We start from the raw sequence: 15,580 nt of genomic DNA on the forward strand, positions 1-15,580 counted from the left end.
AGTCATTTCTCCTTCCTCTGCCCATAACCCTAGCATTACTTGGGAATCCACCCCTACCTGGCTCTCAGTCCCCATGGTCTAGTTCTCAGAAGTGAAGCATGTATCCCAGGTCTGTGCCAATCAGTACGTGCATTCCCTAGCCACAGTATGTGATTTTGGGAATCAATGTGACCTAAGCCTGTCTAATCAGAATAAGATCTCAGAGCTTCTGGATAAGACTCTGGCTCTTTCCTGCTGAACTTAACTGGGACAACGCAAGTCTGGGGCTACTGTAGCTATCTAGCCACCAGGTCCTAGATATGCCAGGGACCTCCACATGGAGCTTAAGAATGAATCCAGCCCAGGCAGGCAGAGCCTGAGAGAATGACTTGTAATGACACTGTCTGAGCCTTGAACCCAACTGTTTCTAAAGCTAGAAGCTATCCTGAACTTTTCATTGACATGAATCAATAAATTCCTCCCCCTTTAAGGTAAGTTTGCATTTTCTTTTACCTGCAATCAGAAGTCCTAATGTACCACATTCATAAAGAAAGCATTTGCCTGTATGAATAAGGATAGAAGCTTTTGGGTGAGAAACAAGGAGGGAGAGAACAAAAAGCTATGGTTGGGGCCACCCACGTAACAGAGATGGAGGTTTTGCAGAGCATATCACCAAAGTGGAGGAGAGGCAAGATGTAGTCCTGCATGATGAATACTTCTAACTAACCAAATGTCTGAACATCTTATTCTGGTAAAATAGAACATTTAATAAGTCTGAATTTCCTTGGCTGACAATTTCATCTCTCAGAAAATTAAGAGGAAATGCTATTCTGCTTTTCGTCTGCGTCAGAAGGTATAACAAGTTTTTTTTTTTTTTAAACGGGGAAGAAACCTTGGGCAAAGATGATAATGGGATTTTAAGAGTTTATTAAGAGCATAGTAAGAACACATTTTAAAAGTTCAGAGAAAAGCTAGGGACAATACAAATGGCCTGAGATCCGGAAGGCAGCCCAGTGGAGAAGGGACGGAGCCCCTCTAAAACCAAAATCTGATAGTTAATTACAAAATCTTCAGGTAGGAAAAAGTAAAAAAACAACAAAAAAAATTCCTAATCTCAGCTAGCAAATTCATCCTGAACGGTTGAAGGCAGACATCACTTATCAATCACAGCACTTTTTCCTATTAAGCCTGATCTCATTCTCAAGTCATCTTTGACCCAGTGCCCTAGTCAGGCAAAAAGAACTGAGCAAAGCCGGGACACAAGAATGAACCCAGTTAACATTGCTGGTAGAAAGAAACCAGTGTAAAAACACAGGGAGCTCTCAGAGCTCACGTTATAAAAGGACACAAGAAATGCATCAAGCAGAGATAAAATACAAATCCAGTGGAATGGGCCTACATGAATGACTACAAAAACGGTAAAGTCTAGAAGGGACTGAGGTTTGTTTATTTAAAGCAAAGCAAAATAAAACAAAATTTTCTATTTTCTAACAATTAAAATAAAGAAGGGGAGAACTTTAAAAAAAATATGAGACATAGGTATCTCTGCTTGGGAAGATGACCACAGCACAAATAAAGTTGAATTCTTCACCTTCTGGATTTAGTTCCTTATCTTCATCAAGATGAATGAACTTCATCATGAATAAGAGAACAACCTTGGTTAAGAGAGACTGAAAGACCAAGGTGGGGAGGAAGACGGAAAAGGCCCAGCTGTTAGCACGCCAGGGCCCTAAGGGAACTCGGAGATGGGCTCAAGAAACCTCTCAGGTGATCTCTGAGGAATCCAAGAGAACAGAGAAAATGCCAGAATATTACAGACTGAATAACAAGACTGGAGAGCGTATAACCAACCTCTGCAATAGGCTAAGCTGCATTCCTAACTGGGCAGATATCAGCACATGTAGGAAAGGAAGCACCAAGGAAAAGCAAGCAACTCGGTAGAAAAATGGGCAGAGAATAGGTACCAGCAATTCAGTGCAGAGGAAATACAAGTGGTCAATAAATATAAAAGGTCCCTACCATCATGAAAATACACATTAAAATAACCAGATACCATTTATCTACACACAGCTCAGCAAAAATGAAAAAGATTGATAATATCAACTGTTGGCAAAGATGTGGGGAAATGAGCGCTCTCACTAGTGGAATATACAGCTTTCTTTCAAGGGCAGTTTGGTGGTATTGATTAAAATTAAAAATGCATTGTATATTGACCCGGCAATCTGAAAGCCTCACACATGCAGAGGCTTGTAGAAAGTTTTTCATTACACAACTACCTACAACAGTAAAAGAGGACAAAAAATAAACTATCCAAGATATGGCACATGCTTAAATACATTATGGTACCTCTACCTTATGAAGTACCATACAACAGTCAAAAATAAAGGCAGCCCATATACACTGATACAGAATGATTTTCAAGATCAATATCATTCATGCTATAAAAAAAGCACAAAAAACCCCTCTACATTTATATAAGCGCATATACGCGCATATATGAATAGAAAATAGTTTAAAAGGATCCCTGTTAACTTGGTAACAGAGGTAACCCTGGGAAGGTGACCAAGGATATTTCTCTTTACTTTCTGCATTTTTAAAAAATTTTTCTTGCCTTTATTGTGCTGATTTTTTTTTTCTTTTGGCTGCGCCACGTGGCATGTGGGATCTTAGTTCCCCGACCAGGGATCAAACCTGCGCCCCCTGCATTGGCAGTGTGGAGTCTTAACCACTGGACCGCCAGGGAATGTCTTCACTGATTGTACACATGTATGTATGTGTGTATAAATAAATAAATAAATAAATAAATTTTTTTAAAAAAAAGAATGAACAACAAAAACTAGGAAACAGTGAGCATGTAAACTAGGAGTAAGTCGTGTCAAACCTGCCCAGTTTCCTTCTCCTAGGATGAAGGTGGAAATGCCAATGTCACTCTGAACAGCGTACCTGCAGGTTAATGGCACAGGCTTTCATATCATCATTATGGACACAACAGAAAAATTCAGGCTGGATGACAATGCTAAGAAGCAGAGGCAAACCTGACTGAATACCTGTAGTTAAGAGTTACTGATTCAGGGCCCACGGGGAAACTTCCAGGACAGTCTTTGGTCCTGTTCTGTTCAACATATTCACTCATTCTTCCAATCTCTCACTTACTCACTCAACAGACACTTGAGAGCTTATTATATGTCAGGCGTGCAGAATATACAAAGATGATTCCCACCTGAAGCCTAGGATACTGAAAAATAGACAGAAAAAAAAACCCCCCAGCATGACAAATGCTTGACTGAGTTGCTAGGAAGCTCCAAGGGTAGAGCCTGACCCCAACCTGGCCTCTTGAGGGAGGTCACTATCTATATCAAAGGTCTGATCGTCTCAGGAAAGATATCATGAAGCTAGGAAGTACCACTAACACCAAAAATCACATACACATGAGTTGGAAAAGGTGGACAATATAAAAACATCCATGTGAAGCCCATTTGCAGTTACTGACGAATCCTGTCTTTAGGTTGCTGGAGGACACTACTCTTGTTCTGAGGCCTCACTAACAGACCTTTGTCAGAGGCCTCTAAGCAGAGCAAGGTGTCCAGAGAGTGAAGAACGGGGCTCATGTCAGATGAGGACTGGCTAAAGGCACCCTGACTTTCCAGGGCTTCCCCACCTTCTCCAAGCCCATGACTCCACTCATGTTTCTCCTCTGCTTTCTCACAGGGAATCACCCACAGTCAACAGACTCAGGAACTTCAAGATCCCTGATGGTACCCTGGTTGGCCCACTCGAGGGAAGAGGCAGCTGGAAGACAGCTCCCAAGTCAGCTCCCAACAACAAGGTGGGCCGTCGGTGGCATGTTTCCAGTTTGCAAGATCTTTCTTGTCTGTCCGCTCTCTCCTCCCCAATCTTAGCCCCAGGGTTTTCCCTTCCACCACACACTAGAGGAGAAAGACTGAGAAACGTACAACCAGGTACCAAGGCTGTGTATCCCAGGCAGTAATTTCACCCTCCCAGCCCTTCCGGTTTCTCTGTTTAATGAGGACAGTGGACTAGATAATTCCTAGGGGACCTTCCAGCTCTGCCTGCAGCATGTGTAGGCTCTGTAAACAGTCTCCTCCTGGAAGAAGTCATCATTTAAAAGGACTTCAAAGAGAGGGCAATGCTTAATACGAGTGAGCGAACGGTGGAATTCTGGGCATCCAAGAGTTCTTACTTGGGTTCCCCCACCTGTGTAGGGAGCGCTCTGGCAGGGACCCTCCATGGGGACTGACCTCTTCAGTGACGATCGAGATAGCACCTGTGCAGCCTGGTTCATGGCCCTGACCCAGGCGTTCATGTCCTCCTGGGTGTCGGCACTGAAGTAGTAGGTCCTCATGCCTGACTGCTCGGCCTGAGAGCCCCGGGTGGAGCTATTATAGATGAGTGCTCGCATCCCCATGTGCACGGCCTGGAGGGAGAAGACGGAAACCCAGGTCAGAGAGGTTAGTGCGCATCTCACTTCCAGGAGCAAAAACCAGAGACGCCCCGGCCAGGTTCTCCCTTCTTCCAGACTAAAAGCCCACGCACCACCCAGCTTATTTCCACACCTGGAAAAAACGTCACGGGCTGGATTCCCTTTTCTTGGTGAAGCCAGGCCTAGGAACAGCTGTGTCTGTTCCCCACAGGAAAAGCCCCGCAGCTGTACCTGTTTCCTACTTATCTTACTCCCACTTAGGGAGGGGCACACAGTCAATTCAAGGTTTATTTGAGAAAGAGATTTTTTTTAAAAAAACCCTCATTCCATAGAAGCAGACGCTCGGGAATCCCTGTTTTGGTTCTTCTGAAGCACCTGCTGACTGGAACTGATTCAAAAATCAGCTGCTCAACAGCAGGCAGCTCGGTGCAGATATTCACTCTGCTTCCTGCTTGGGCATGAAACATGATGTACGCCCACCAAGGAAGCTGCTCTTTTGTCTCGCCAAAGAGGCAATACAAAGTTCAGCTGAGCAGTCTAACACTTGACTGAAGACCCTGGCACACCTACTATACGTCAGGAAGCCTCAAGGTGCTTTCACATGTTCCACAGGTACTGGGAAAAGCAACTGCAATGGACTGCGAACAAGAGGTTTTCCCCCTTGCGCTCTGATAAGCAAGGTCCTTTAAATTTGCAAGGAAAAAGCTCACCAAATCCACATAGGAAAATGATGTGGAAATAGGAAGATTTACAGAGTGCCTACTATGTGTCTCCTAGGTACTTCCGTGACTTTAATCTCATTTTAATCCCAACAGCCTTATAAGGAAGGAACAGAATCTCTTTTACAGATGTGGTAAGTGAAGCTCTGAGAAGTTAAGTAAATTTCCTAGATTTCCACGCTTGGTCACAGATTCTTCACAGCACCTATTACCTGGCATTCTTTATTTTACATGCTTGTTTATCATCTTTCTCTTCCCTGCAGAATCTAAACTCGATGAGAGCAGGGACTCTGTCTATTTTGTTCACTACTATATCCCCAGGAACAGTGCCTGGTGCATAGTAGGTGCCCAATAAATATTTTTTGAATGAATGAAAAGTTGGAGGCAGGATTCACACCTAGGAATATCTGACTCTGAGTCCAAGCTTCTCTGTACAGTGCTCTCAGGCTCTATCCAGAAATGAGTCTGATACAGATCACTAGTCTGATAATCTGGATCCAGAATGACAGACAGATGCCATGCAAGGACCAGTCAGAGAAAGCAAAATGAGAGAACTAAACAGAATCTGGAAAATGACATGTTTCTAAAATCACCAATGGTCATGGATAAAACCTCTCAGATGAACTGTCAGCATTCGCTTCTCCACTCACATGCCTAACATCCAGGTCCAAAAACGTTATTAAATACGGGCCTGCTTGTGACATTCACATATCTGAATCCATCCAGCCCAGTGCCAAGGGAGTCCAGGCAAACTCGGCCTTCAGCTAAGGGTTCCACAGCGGCTTCTGGGGCAGGCATTTACTTGAGTAAGCTAAGGTGATTCACTGAACAATCACTGACTTACAGAGGACTAAACATGAAACAGAAGTAAGCCTAAACCGACCTTAACTTGGGAAGTATGAGGAGTGTCATTCACCAAAACTCCTACTACAAATGACTGCTCCATGTTACCTGTTTGCAGAACGGGACTAGCCCCATCTACCGTGGCAGAACTAGCAGATGGCTACTTTTCCTGGAAAAAGCTCTGAATGGGTAATCAACCATCTATAGTGCAGTGATACCAGACCTGTGGATGTTCAGAAGAAAAGTACCTAACCCGTCCGGAGGACTTAAGGAAGGCTTCCTAGAGGAGGTGGCCCCTGAGCAGACGCCTGAAGGACAAGTAAGTAAGAGTTGGGGAACTCTTCAGGGCATTCCAGGCTGTGACTAAAGCTCAAGGGGGGTGGGGGTTGGGGGGAACGATGGCTCCTAAAGGCCACCGAGAGCCCTGCTTGGCTCATCCTGCAGACCTAGCGGAGCCTCAGGGCGCATCTAGCACCCTGGCTCCCTGACAATGCCTAGGAGCTGCCTGGCTGCGAGTACAGTTAGAGAAGACAGACAAGAGAGGACCACATAACCCTTTAGGCTCTGCCTATGCACCACTACAGATACTCTGAACAATCTCAGGCAAGGTGCCCTAGCAACAGTCAGAGAATTTCAGCTCTGCAAACTGAGAAGAACTGACATCGGAGGCAAGCATTAAGGCCCAGGACACAAAATACTGCACACTCCTCAGTATGCCCAAGAACATGGATCCTGAACTGTCCCAGGGCCCATCCTCAGGTTCCTAAAAGAATGACACTGCAACCCAAAGGGAAGGGAACTCTTTCACACTCAGGAAACCACAGCCCTGTCTGGAGAACCACCTGAACATCACCCGTTCTGTCTGCAATAGCTTTTCTCCCTTCTCAGACCCTGAAGACCCCAATCATCCCCCCAAACATGCATGCCTTCTGTCTCCCAGAAAAAATATTTAGGGAACACTCTTGGTGAAGCCTATTTAAAAAAAAAAAAAAAAAGAACGTACGACACATAAAAGATGTTTTCCTAGAATGTATTTTCACACCTCCCAACGAAGTGTTAAGATGAACTATATATAGTTATTATAATCAGTTACTCTGAGGATATCCCAAACGCTGTCCCCCCACCCCCCAAATTCACATGCAACAGTGTTATCCCAATTGTTTGCCCAGTAGCAACACTAAACCCTAGAAAGGAAGGTTTTTCTGAGGAAGGCTTTCAGGCTGCAAAAGACCAGTGTGACACCCATCGAACAAAATGTTTTCAGAGCCAACAATAAGCAACAGAGGCTCTGAACAATTTAATAGAACAGTATTCCTAAAATGATAGCAATAAACATTAATTGTAACCACCTCCCACCTCCTGCAATGTGTATACGGGTGACCAGAGTAAGACATGGAAGAAAAGCAGAGAAGAAGAGAAAGAAATTGTCCTCCCTCCCTGTAATGCAACTGAAAGAGAACAGAGTTCAGGGTGGAGATCTGCCTCCATCATCTTCCAACTTTGGGACTGTAGGTAAGTTTTTTCAGCTCTCTGATCCTCGTGTTCCTAATCTATAAAATGAAGCTAATGATCCTGACCTCACAGGCTCCCCACAAGCATCAAATGAGGTAACATGGATAAAAGTAGTTGTCAGTCGCAAAAGGTTTTACAGAAATAAGGCAATACCGTATCACGCAACATGAAGCGAAGGAAGACCCAGAATCTTCAACCCACAGCAACTCTGGAGTCACCGGGGACAGTGACAGCGGTAAGAAAGCACGAGAAGGGCTGTGCTGATACTAGTCACAGAAATAGCGACAGGAAAAGAGGGGTCTAAATACTTAAGCAAGGCTGGGGGACTCAAAAGCTCAGATACAAATGAAAGTACCGTGATGTGATATTACTCTTGTTTAAAGAATTTATGGCTTTGTTAACATGAGTCTGAAACGCTCAACCTCTTAACTTCTTCCCCCCAACCCCCCAACAGAAACAACTGCTTTTGTGAAGCCATTTTGGGGAACACAACACAACGTTTCTTAGGATGGAATTGCTGCACTGGAGGAGCGGGGGGCAGTACCTTAAAGGAATACTTGCGACTTATGCGATCCTCGGGGGCCACTGTTGAGATCACGTAGCTGGGCAGAGGAATGCTCCCAAGGACCACTTCTTCTCGGCTGTCTTTGAATGGAAAAACATATCACAGTAACCTTCTGTGGCACCTTCCTTGGGCTGGTCCATCCCACTGCCCTAGTGCAAGGCTCCTCATCTCTCCCAGGATGACTGCAATCACGGATCGCCCATTCAGATGCTCTGGGGACCTTTGTGCTAGTGCTGGAACTACACAGGTGAATCGGACAGGGCCCTCTCCCCGAGGACGGGGACAGGCATGTAAACACGCTCTGCTCGACCTGCTAACTCCTGAAATACAGAGACATACCAGGTGCTGCGGGAACACACAGACAGGAGTGGCACACAGCCTAGGGAAGTGGAGAAGGCTTCAGAAGGTGACATTTAAACTTTTGTAAAGGATGGGGAAGGGAATTCTGGGTGGTACACACCTCATAGGTGATGTTAGAGCAGGTGTGAAATATCCTACCTTTGATGTCTATTCTCTTCCTCCCCCAAACCGTCTTCGTTACCAGAGGTAACTTCCTAATGACAGAATTGGTCCCACTGCTCTCCCACCCAAAGGCACTTGCTGACTGTCCACTGGATACAGAATGAAGCCCAACTTCCTCTGCCTAGGGTCACAGCCCTTTTGCATTTTGGCTCTTATCCACCTCCTGAGCCTTATCTCCTAGTGTGTGCTCCGTGCAAGACTCACTCTGGCTTTGCAGGTCTGTCATTCCACTTTCTTCTGCTTCTAGAACTTTAATCAAGTTGTTTCTTCTGCCTAAATGCCCATCTTCCCCCTACACATGGGCAAAGCTCTACCCATCCTAAAAAGCCCAACTCGAGCCCTAATTCTTCTAAGGAGCCTGCCCAAGTTCTCCAATATGGAATTGCCTTCTTGTTCCTCTTGAACTGCCTAAGCACTTTGGATGTCTTCCAAAGCCTAGTCTTGTCTTAAAATTAGGCTATCTCTTCCTCCATATTTTGAGCCTTACTTCCTTCTCACCTTTGCACAGCCCCTAATTCTATGTACTGGGACTCCACAAATGTTCATATGGCCAATTTAATTCACCAGTTGCCCATCCAATAACAGGGGATAAATCCAGATAACAGGTTACAAAATATAATGTTCACCTATACTTCCCATCTCTCCAGATTGAATCAAAGGTGTGCCTGTGCCCCAAGTGAGGCAGAAGCTGGAAAACCTCCAGATCTTGAGACCTTAAGTAGAAGGCAAACCAGATTCTATTATTTTAACTCAACAAGTGGCACTTCCAGTGCTGGGACTGGTAAAAATGAAATCACCAACCATGCACATATGTAAAAGTGAACACTCTGGCAGGTTAACAGGTTATCAATTAGCTCAGGCCACTGGTCCGTGCACTGCATTTGAGAAGACCACCATTTGCATCACCTCACCACCCCCTCTGGCACAAAGACCCCTTGGTGGCCTGAGCCTCAGCTCACCTTTATAGTAAAACAAGCAATAATCAGCCAGCACAAACCACCTCCTTTTCCACAGCCTCATCCCAGAGCTGTCCTGCAAAGCAAAGGGAACTAGTCAGGGCAGTATCTGAGCATACCGTTCCCCCTCCCCAGTCATGTACAACCTGATTCTGGAACCGAGACTTGCCCATATTCACTCTTTCTTTCAAAAAATTCATAAGTTTTTACTGCATAGCCATTCTTTGAATAGGACATTAAAATTTAGATCCAATGATGGCTTATCCCCAGGAAGTTTTGTTTCCTATAAACAGACTAATATATCATAAGCATCCTCCTTTTAGAAAGGAAGATATGAATTCAAAAATACAGTTCTCGGGCTTCCCTGGCAGTCCAGTGGTTAAGATTCCACGCTTCCACTGAAAGGGGCACGGGTTCGATCCCTGGTTGGGGAACTCTCACATGTCGCGCAGTGTGGCCGAAAAAACCCAAAAATACAGTTCATCCGTTAAGAAAGAAATCAGTTTTTAACAAAAGGGAAGTTATTTATTTATTTATTCCTTCCTTCCTTCCTTCCTTCATTCACTGATTCAGGTGCTACACTGTAAAATACCTTCACTTATACTGATTAGAAAATTGGTTTACATAGTATGAAACAAAGAGTTTAAGTTAGCTAATTAATCAATGAGGCAAAGTTCTCATTTGACTAAGTTCAGTTGTCTACCACAAAGGACTGATTTTGCTGTGTTTTTCCTTCCTTTCAACAGAAAAAAACCTGGATTTTCTTGTGAAAATTTTTTAAAAATATGGCTAGGGTAGGAAAATAGTAGTTTTAGGGTCACTTTTCTCCCAAACCTAGGAAAATTCCAGAGCCATTTTTAGCTGTTAAAATTGTCTTCCTTCTGCAAAAGTTTTTGACAGGCTTAAATTTTAAAAATTTTTATTCATTCTCCATTTACTAAAGTGTTAAAAACTTGCTAAGCTCCTGCATTTCTTGGTTTTATCTTCTGCATTGACCAGGTGATCTGGCGTATGATACTTGCTTTGTTTGAAAAGCTCTTCTCCATCCTTCCACATCTGCTTCAAATGTCACTTCCTCTGGAAAGCCTTTCAGGATTCCCCCAAGCATAGCTACATTCTCTCTGCTGTGTGCCCACAGCACTGTACACAGACCTTGGTTACAGCTACAGCACAGCCAAGGAGCCGAGGGGCCTGGGCCAGGGGGTGTCTGTTGGGGAGAAGGATTATTTACAATACCTTCCCTCTACCTCCACATTTCAAAGGAGCATCCTTTTGTTTAACGGAGACGGGGATGCAAGTGGAAAAAGTCAGAGGGTTAGATTACTCAGGTAAGAAAAGGGAATGAGAACAGAGCTGTGAGGGAAGAGGGAATCATTAAGAGAGGGTGGTGCCAGAGCAGTATTGGCCAGAAGAGGCTGGAGAGCTGTGGGAGCTGCCATGCGGAGCAGAACTGGGGGGAGAGATTTCAAGGGGACATTTAGGAATTTATTCTGTGTGGTGTGAAAGGTGATGTCTTCCTCTGTTTTCCCACAAAGGCTTTAGTAAAAATGTACATCATTGCTCTCAGAATTTGTGTGTTTTTGGATAACATGCTATGTGAGAGACTGTGCTGGGTGATGACATGACACGTGAGAGGTGTTTCTATGTTTCCCCCTGCAGACTATGACATGAGTTCCTCAAGGGCAGGAACCACATGTTACTTATCTCTTTGTCCTTGCTGTGAGAGCACTTAGAACATGGCAGGCACTTGGTGGGTGGGTGGGTAGATGAATGGATGGATGGCAAGAAGGGAAGGAAGGAGACAAAAGGGACGTGTTCTCTGACCCTGGGAGCTCACAGCCTATCCAAGGCCAGAGGACCAGAGGCAGAACAACCGCCTCTGGTGAAGTTGTGGTGAAGTGCAGTGAAGCTAGAGATGAAGGATGGCCTGTGCGAGGAGGAGCAGCTGGTGATGGTGCTGAAGTTTCTAACCTGGGTGCCTAGGAAAATGGTGGTACCCCACCAAGATCCAGAAAAAAACAGGTTAGGGGAAAAAGACAGGTAAGGGGTCAGGAGACAATGAGCTGAGTTTGGCTGATTTGGAATCTGAGGTGCTAGGATGCTAGGTATGTGTGTTAGACTGGGGGAAAGGAAAAGATGGGATTTTTCAGGCAAATGATAACAAAGGCTCTTTCGCACCAGGAAGGCAAGTGCTGGCAGAGGATTGGCGGTAAGGCTGGATTCATACTGACCCACCCACACTTGGGCCCGAGTCCCAGGACAGCCAAGAGCACTGGGAACCAAAGCGGTTAAGTGGGTTTGGGGAAGGAAACTGCAGCCATTGAGCAGACTGCCGACTCACAAAAACGAACAGCAAGTCGCTTAGCACAGTGGGCAGAATCTACTGGCCTCAGACAAACTCAGGAACAGAAAGCTTATTATGAGCCTGTTCCCAGTTCCCGGGGGTCAGGGTAAGGAAGGAATTCAGCAAGAACTACCTCCCTGCCACCCCTCCCTCCTCAGTCTCCTCACCTGCTTGTGCAACCAGCCCCTCACCACCACCGGAACATTGGGGTTCCTCCGAATGGCTTGGTCCCTCTTCCCAAAGCTGTGGACTTTACTGCTGGACTTTATGATCTAGGAAAGAGCAGACTTGAACTCTAGCAGCAGGGGGGATTTGGGGAGGCCCAAAAAGCACTTGCATGATAGGAGGGCTGTAGGCTCCCTGTGCCTTCATCTATGCAGCAGTGCCCTCTGATCAAAAGAACAGCAAGAAGACAGAGAATGGGCGTGCACATGGCCGCAGCATCCTAATTAAAAGGTGGGTCCAAGAGCTAGCAAGCTTCCTGTTTGGGTCACAGAGGAAAAAAAACGTAAAGGGATTTTTCAATCAACTTTCACCAGCAGCTGCTGGCCCTAATATGTCCTATGGCTTTCTGGAGCAATGCTACATTCTGGTCACAGAATTTGCCCATTTCCAGATATTTACCCCTCCTATCTGGTTCACGCCTCAGCACCCTCCCCTTCTCTACAATGCTGGTTCTCTTCCCTGCTCCTCAGTCAATGCTTCCATAACGTGGGCACAGAAACCTCTGTTGTGAATCTCACCATGCGGTCTTTGACACACATGTGAACAGAGGTGTGGCCCTCCAAAGACATGACAGGAAAATGAAGAATGCGGCCAAGGCCGCAGATGTCAGTCCTGGTTCTGTCAGCAATCACCTGTTTTCTTGGACGTGTGACATAACTGCAATTGGCCTCAATTTCCTGATCTGTCATTTGGGGAGAATACTTATTACATGTTTCCCTCACAAAACTATGGTGAAGATCAAATAGGTTTCTGGCTACAAAGGGGCCTGGCAAAATACAGAAGAGGGGAAGTGGCCAGGAGCTCACCTTGGGGCCAGGCTTGGCCTCCATGGTAGAAGTGGTCCCGGCTGTGGACGTTTCACTGACCATGCTGGACGGTCTTTGGTTTCCCTCTTGCTTCGACATATGTGGATTTGGCCTGTGGGGAGACAGAAGGGAATCCAGTGTATAAGTGGCCAGGCTGCAATGGGAAGTGGAATCTGAGATTTATTTCAGGTTAAACTGGTTGATGGACCTTAAACAGCCCAGGACAGATCTTCTAGATACCACCTAACTCCAGACTGCCGTTAGAGGGCCACGACACCCAGCCTACCCACATGCTTCAGGGAATCAAGAGCATGACAGATGGGCAATCTCCACAGCCTGACACCCCACGAAGGGGCCAGGTCACTGCGCCTGCTGTCCCAAGGTCCCCACCTTTATTTTCTTACTCGGGTGTCTGTGGCAACTGCCCCATCAGATGGGCACACACGGTTTACCCCACTCTTCACAGCAAAAGCAATCCACACTCCTTACACACACACACACACACACACACACACACACACTCACACCTCCATTTCCCCTGGCTCCCAAAAGAAGCTGTTTCTAATGAGTAACAAGAAACCACTTGTGCACACATCCACACCCCCAGATACACAGAATCGCTTACATAAATGCCAGTGGGGCTTGCCTCCCAAAATAGATTACTCAACAAAGAGTCTTATTCTAGGAACACTCCATTAGCCCCAAAATAGAGCCATTGAAGATATTAACCCCTTGTGCCATGCCTGGAGAGCAGGAAGAAATGAAGCACGCCTGCATCCCCAGTGAAGTTCCCCTTGATGTGTCCCCGTCAGCCTCCAGCAACATCATGCGTCCCACCAAGAAGGTCCACCTGCCCTGGGAGGGCCAGTGCCCTGGGAACATCATGGTATAGCACTTAAGAGCCATCCCAGAGAACCCTTCTTACCTGCTTCCACGGAGCCCCAGCATTTGCCAGTCTTTCAAAGCAGCAGCGGCAGCAGATGACTCCACACAATGCAATCCCTATCCTTAAACAGCTCAATGCTTGATTCCCAGACCCTGCTAACTCTAGGATCTGTAAGCCTTCCTCAAAGTGTTAAGTCCCAGCATTCTATGGCTGGGTTGTCTGCTGCTCTGATGGGCAACAGGATCCAGGTAGCTGCAGTAAACTGAGGCTTTTGGCTTGAGGAGTGGAGAAAATCTGCTTTGGAGGCCTGGGCCAGGGCCCTGAGGAGATGGAGATGGAGGTGGAGGCGGAGGATCCAGGCAAGACACATCTGAGGAAGACACGCTCTGGATGTCTGTTCGCCGGGCTCACTTTTACACAGGTGCTACGAGGGAAAATCCTAGTTTCCACCCTGGAGACATGCTGCTTCCTTCAAAACCACTGCTGCCCAACGGATACGTGATCCTTCCCACACCCCAAGACAGAGACCTGACACCCTGTACCATTAGGGAAGTCCTTCGCGGAAGTAGCTGTGATCCCCGTGCTCTCTGAGCTGTACCAGCAGCAGGACCACTGCAGCGGGCACCAGCTTTCCAAGGGGCTGGGCCCTGCCGGATGCTTGGCAGCTGGAGGTGCAAGTCCCACCAGGCAGAAAGATCACTGGCTCCTTGTCAGCTCAGGCACTTACTCCAGATTCCCCGCCCCCGGCCTCCATCCCAGCCAGACTTTTGTTACTGCTCCCCACTCAGAGAATGTCACCACACTTAGAGCCCGCTCACTGTTGGCAGAGGCTGTGTGCCGCAGAGATAATCGCCAACCGGGGGTGGGAAGGGGCTCTGAGAGGCTGCCTTGTCCAGCCCCTGCCTCCAGACAGAACTATGCCCGAAACGTCTTCCTGGAACCTGGTCTTGCCTGACTTCAGATTTACAGAGGTTGAGACAAGGAAGAAGAGTTCTCAGATTATCTCACTCATGGCAGCTGTATCGCTAAGCCAAAATTCAGGACACAAAGTCCAACAGTAAGAAAGGTTTGTTTGGGATTTTATCAAGTTTAATTGGCTCCCATTTAAGACACTGATATGAGGGTTATTACAGAATACTTGAGAAATATAAGAAAAAAGCTAAAACGAAAGAAAAAAATCACCATAGTCCTGTTACTCACAGGAAAGTCATTTTTAATACTTGGTATATTTACTTTCATTCTTTTTTATATGCCTGTTTTTTTGGGGGGGGGGAAATGTGTGCTTTTTTGTTTTTATATAACTGTGATCATACTGTGTTTATGATTTTGCATCTTGATTTTTAAACTTATTGTAATATAAACATCTTCTCCTTTCTTCTTCTTTTTTTAAAAAATATTTATTTATTTATTTGGCTGCACTGGGTCTTAGTTGCGGCATGTGGGATCTTTAGTTGCAGCATGTGGGCCCTTAGGTGCGGCATGGGGGATCTAGTACCCTGACCAGGGATTGAACCCACGCCCCCTGCATTGGGAGCATGGAGTCTTGACCACTGGACCACCAGGGAGGTCCCTCTCTTTTCTTTTAAACTCATCCATGTCATTTTAAATGACTGCATCACATTCCATCAACTAGATATGCCATCACTACTCTGTGGGACAAAGAGAGACTATCTGGATTTGTGACTGCTCAGGAAATCCAGGACAGATGCCCACCACTTTTGCCATTTCTGCACTTTACAATCTTGAGCTCTAACTGTAGTCATCTTCCTGTATTCTAACCCC

At 46.0% G+C, this 15,580-nt stretch overlaps 1 protein-coding gene and 1 long non-coding RNA gene across 14 annotated transcripts in view; one reads left to right on the forward strand and one right to left on the reverse strand.

The window, feature by feature from the left end:
- LOC309667728 overlaps nucleotides 1-15,580 on the forward strand; it is a 504,177-nt gene that overhangs the window by 381,618 nt on the left and 106,979 nt on the right. The window lies entirely within an intron of this gene.
- Nucleotides 1-15,580, reverse strand: part of PLEKHA7 (pleckstrin homology domain containing A7) — a 210,187-nt gene that overhangs the window by 57,241 nt on the left and 137,366 nt on the right. For all 13 annotated transcript variants that reach the window (XR_014267916.1, XR_014267917.1, XR_014267918.1 and 10 more), the window contains 5 exons: nucleotides 12,913-13,024; nucleotides 12,049-12,153; nucleotides 9,541-9,613; nucleotides 8,039-8,139; nucleotides 4,239-4,414 (listed from right to left, as the gene is read on the reverse strand). Coding sequence is in view for 10 of the 13 variants with exons in the window: in XM_082476523.1 (XP_082332649.1) it covers nucleotides 4,239-4,414; nucleotides 8,039-8,139; nucleotides 9,541-9,613; nucleotides 12,049-12,153; nucleotides 12,913-13,024 (567 nt within the window). In the remaining 3 variants the exon portion in view is untranslated. The remainder of the gene's footprint in view (nucleotides 1-4,238; nucleotides 4,415-8,038; nucleotides 8,140-9,540; nucleotides 9,614-12,048; nucleotides 12,154-12,912; nucleotides 13,025-15,580) is intronic.

The sequence above is a fragment of the Balaenoptera physalus genome (assembly GCF_965194825.1).
Source record: "Balaenoptera physalus genome assembly, chromosome: 10".
NCBI classification, from domain to species: Eukaryota; Metazoa; Chordata; class Mammalia; order Artiodactyla; family Balaenopteridae; genus Balaenoptera; species Balaenoptera physalus.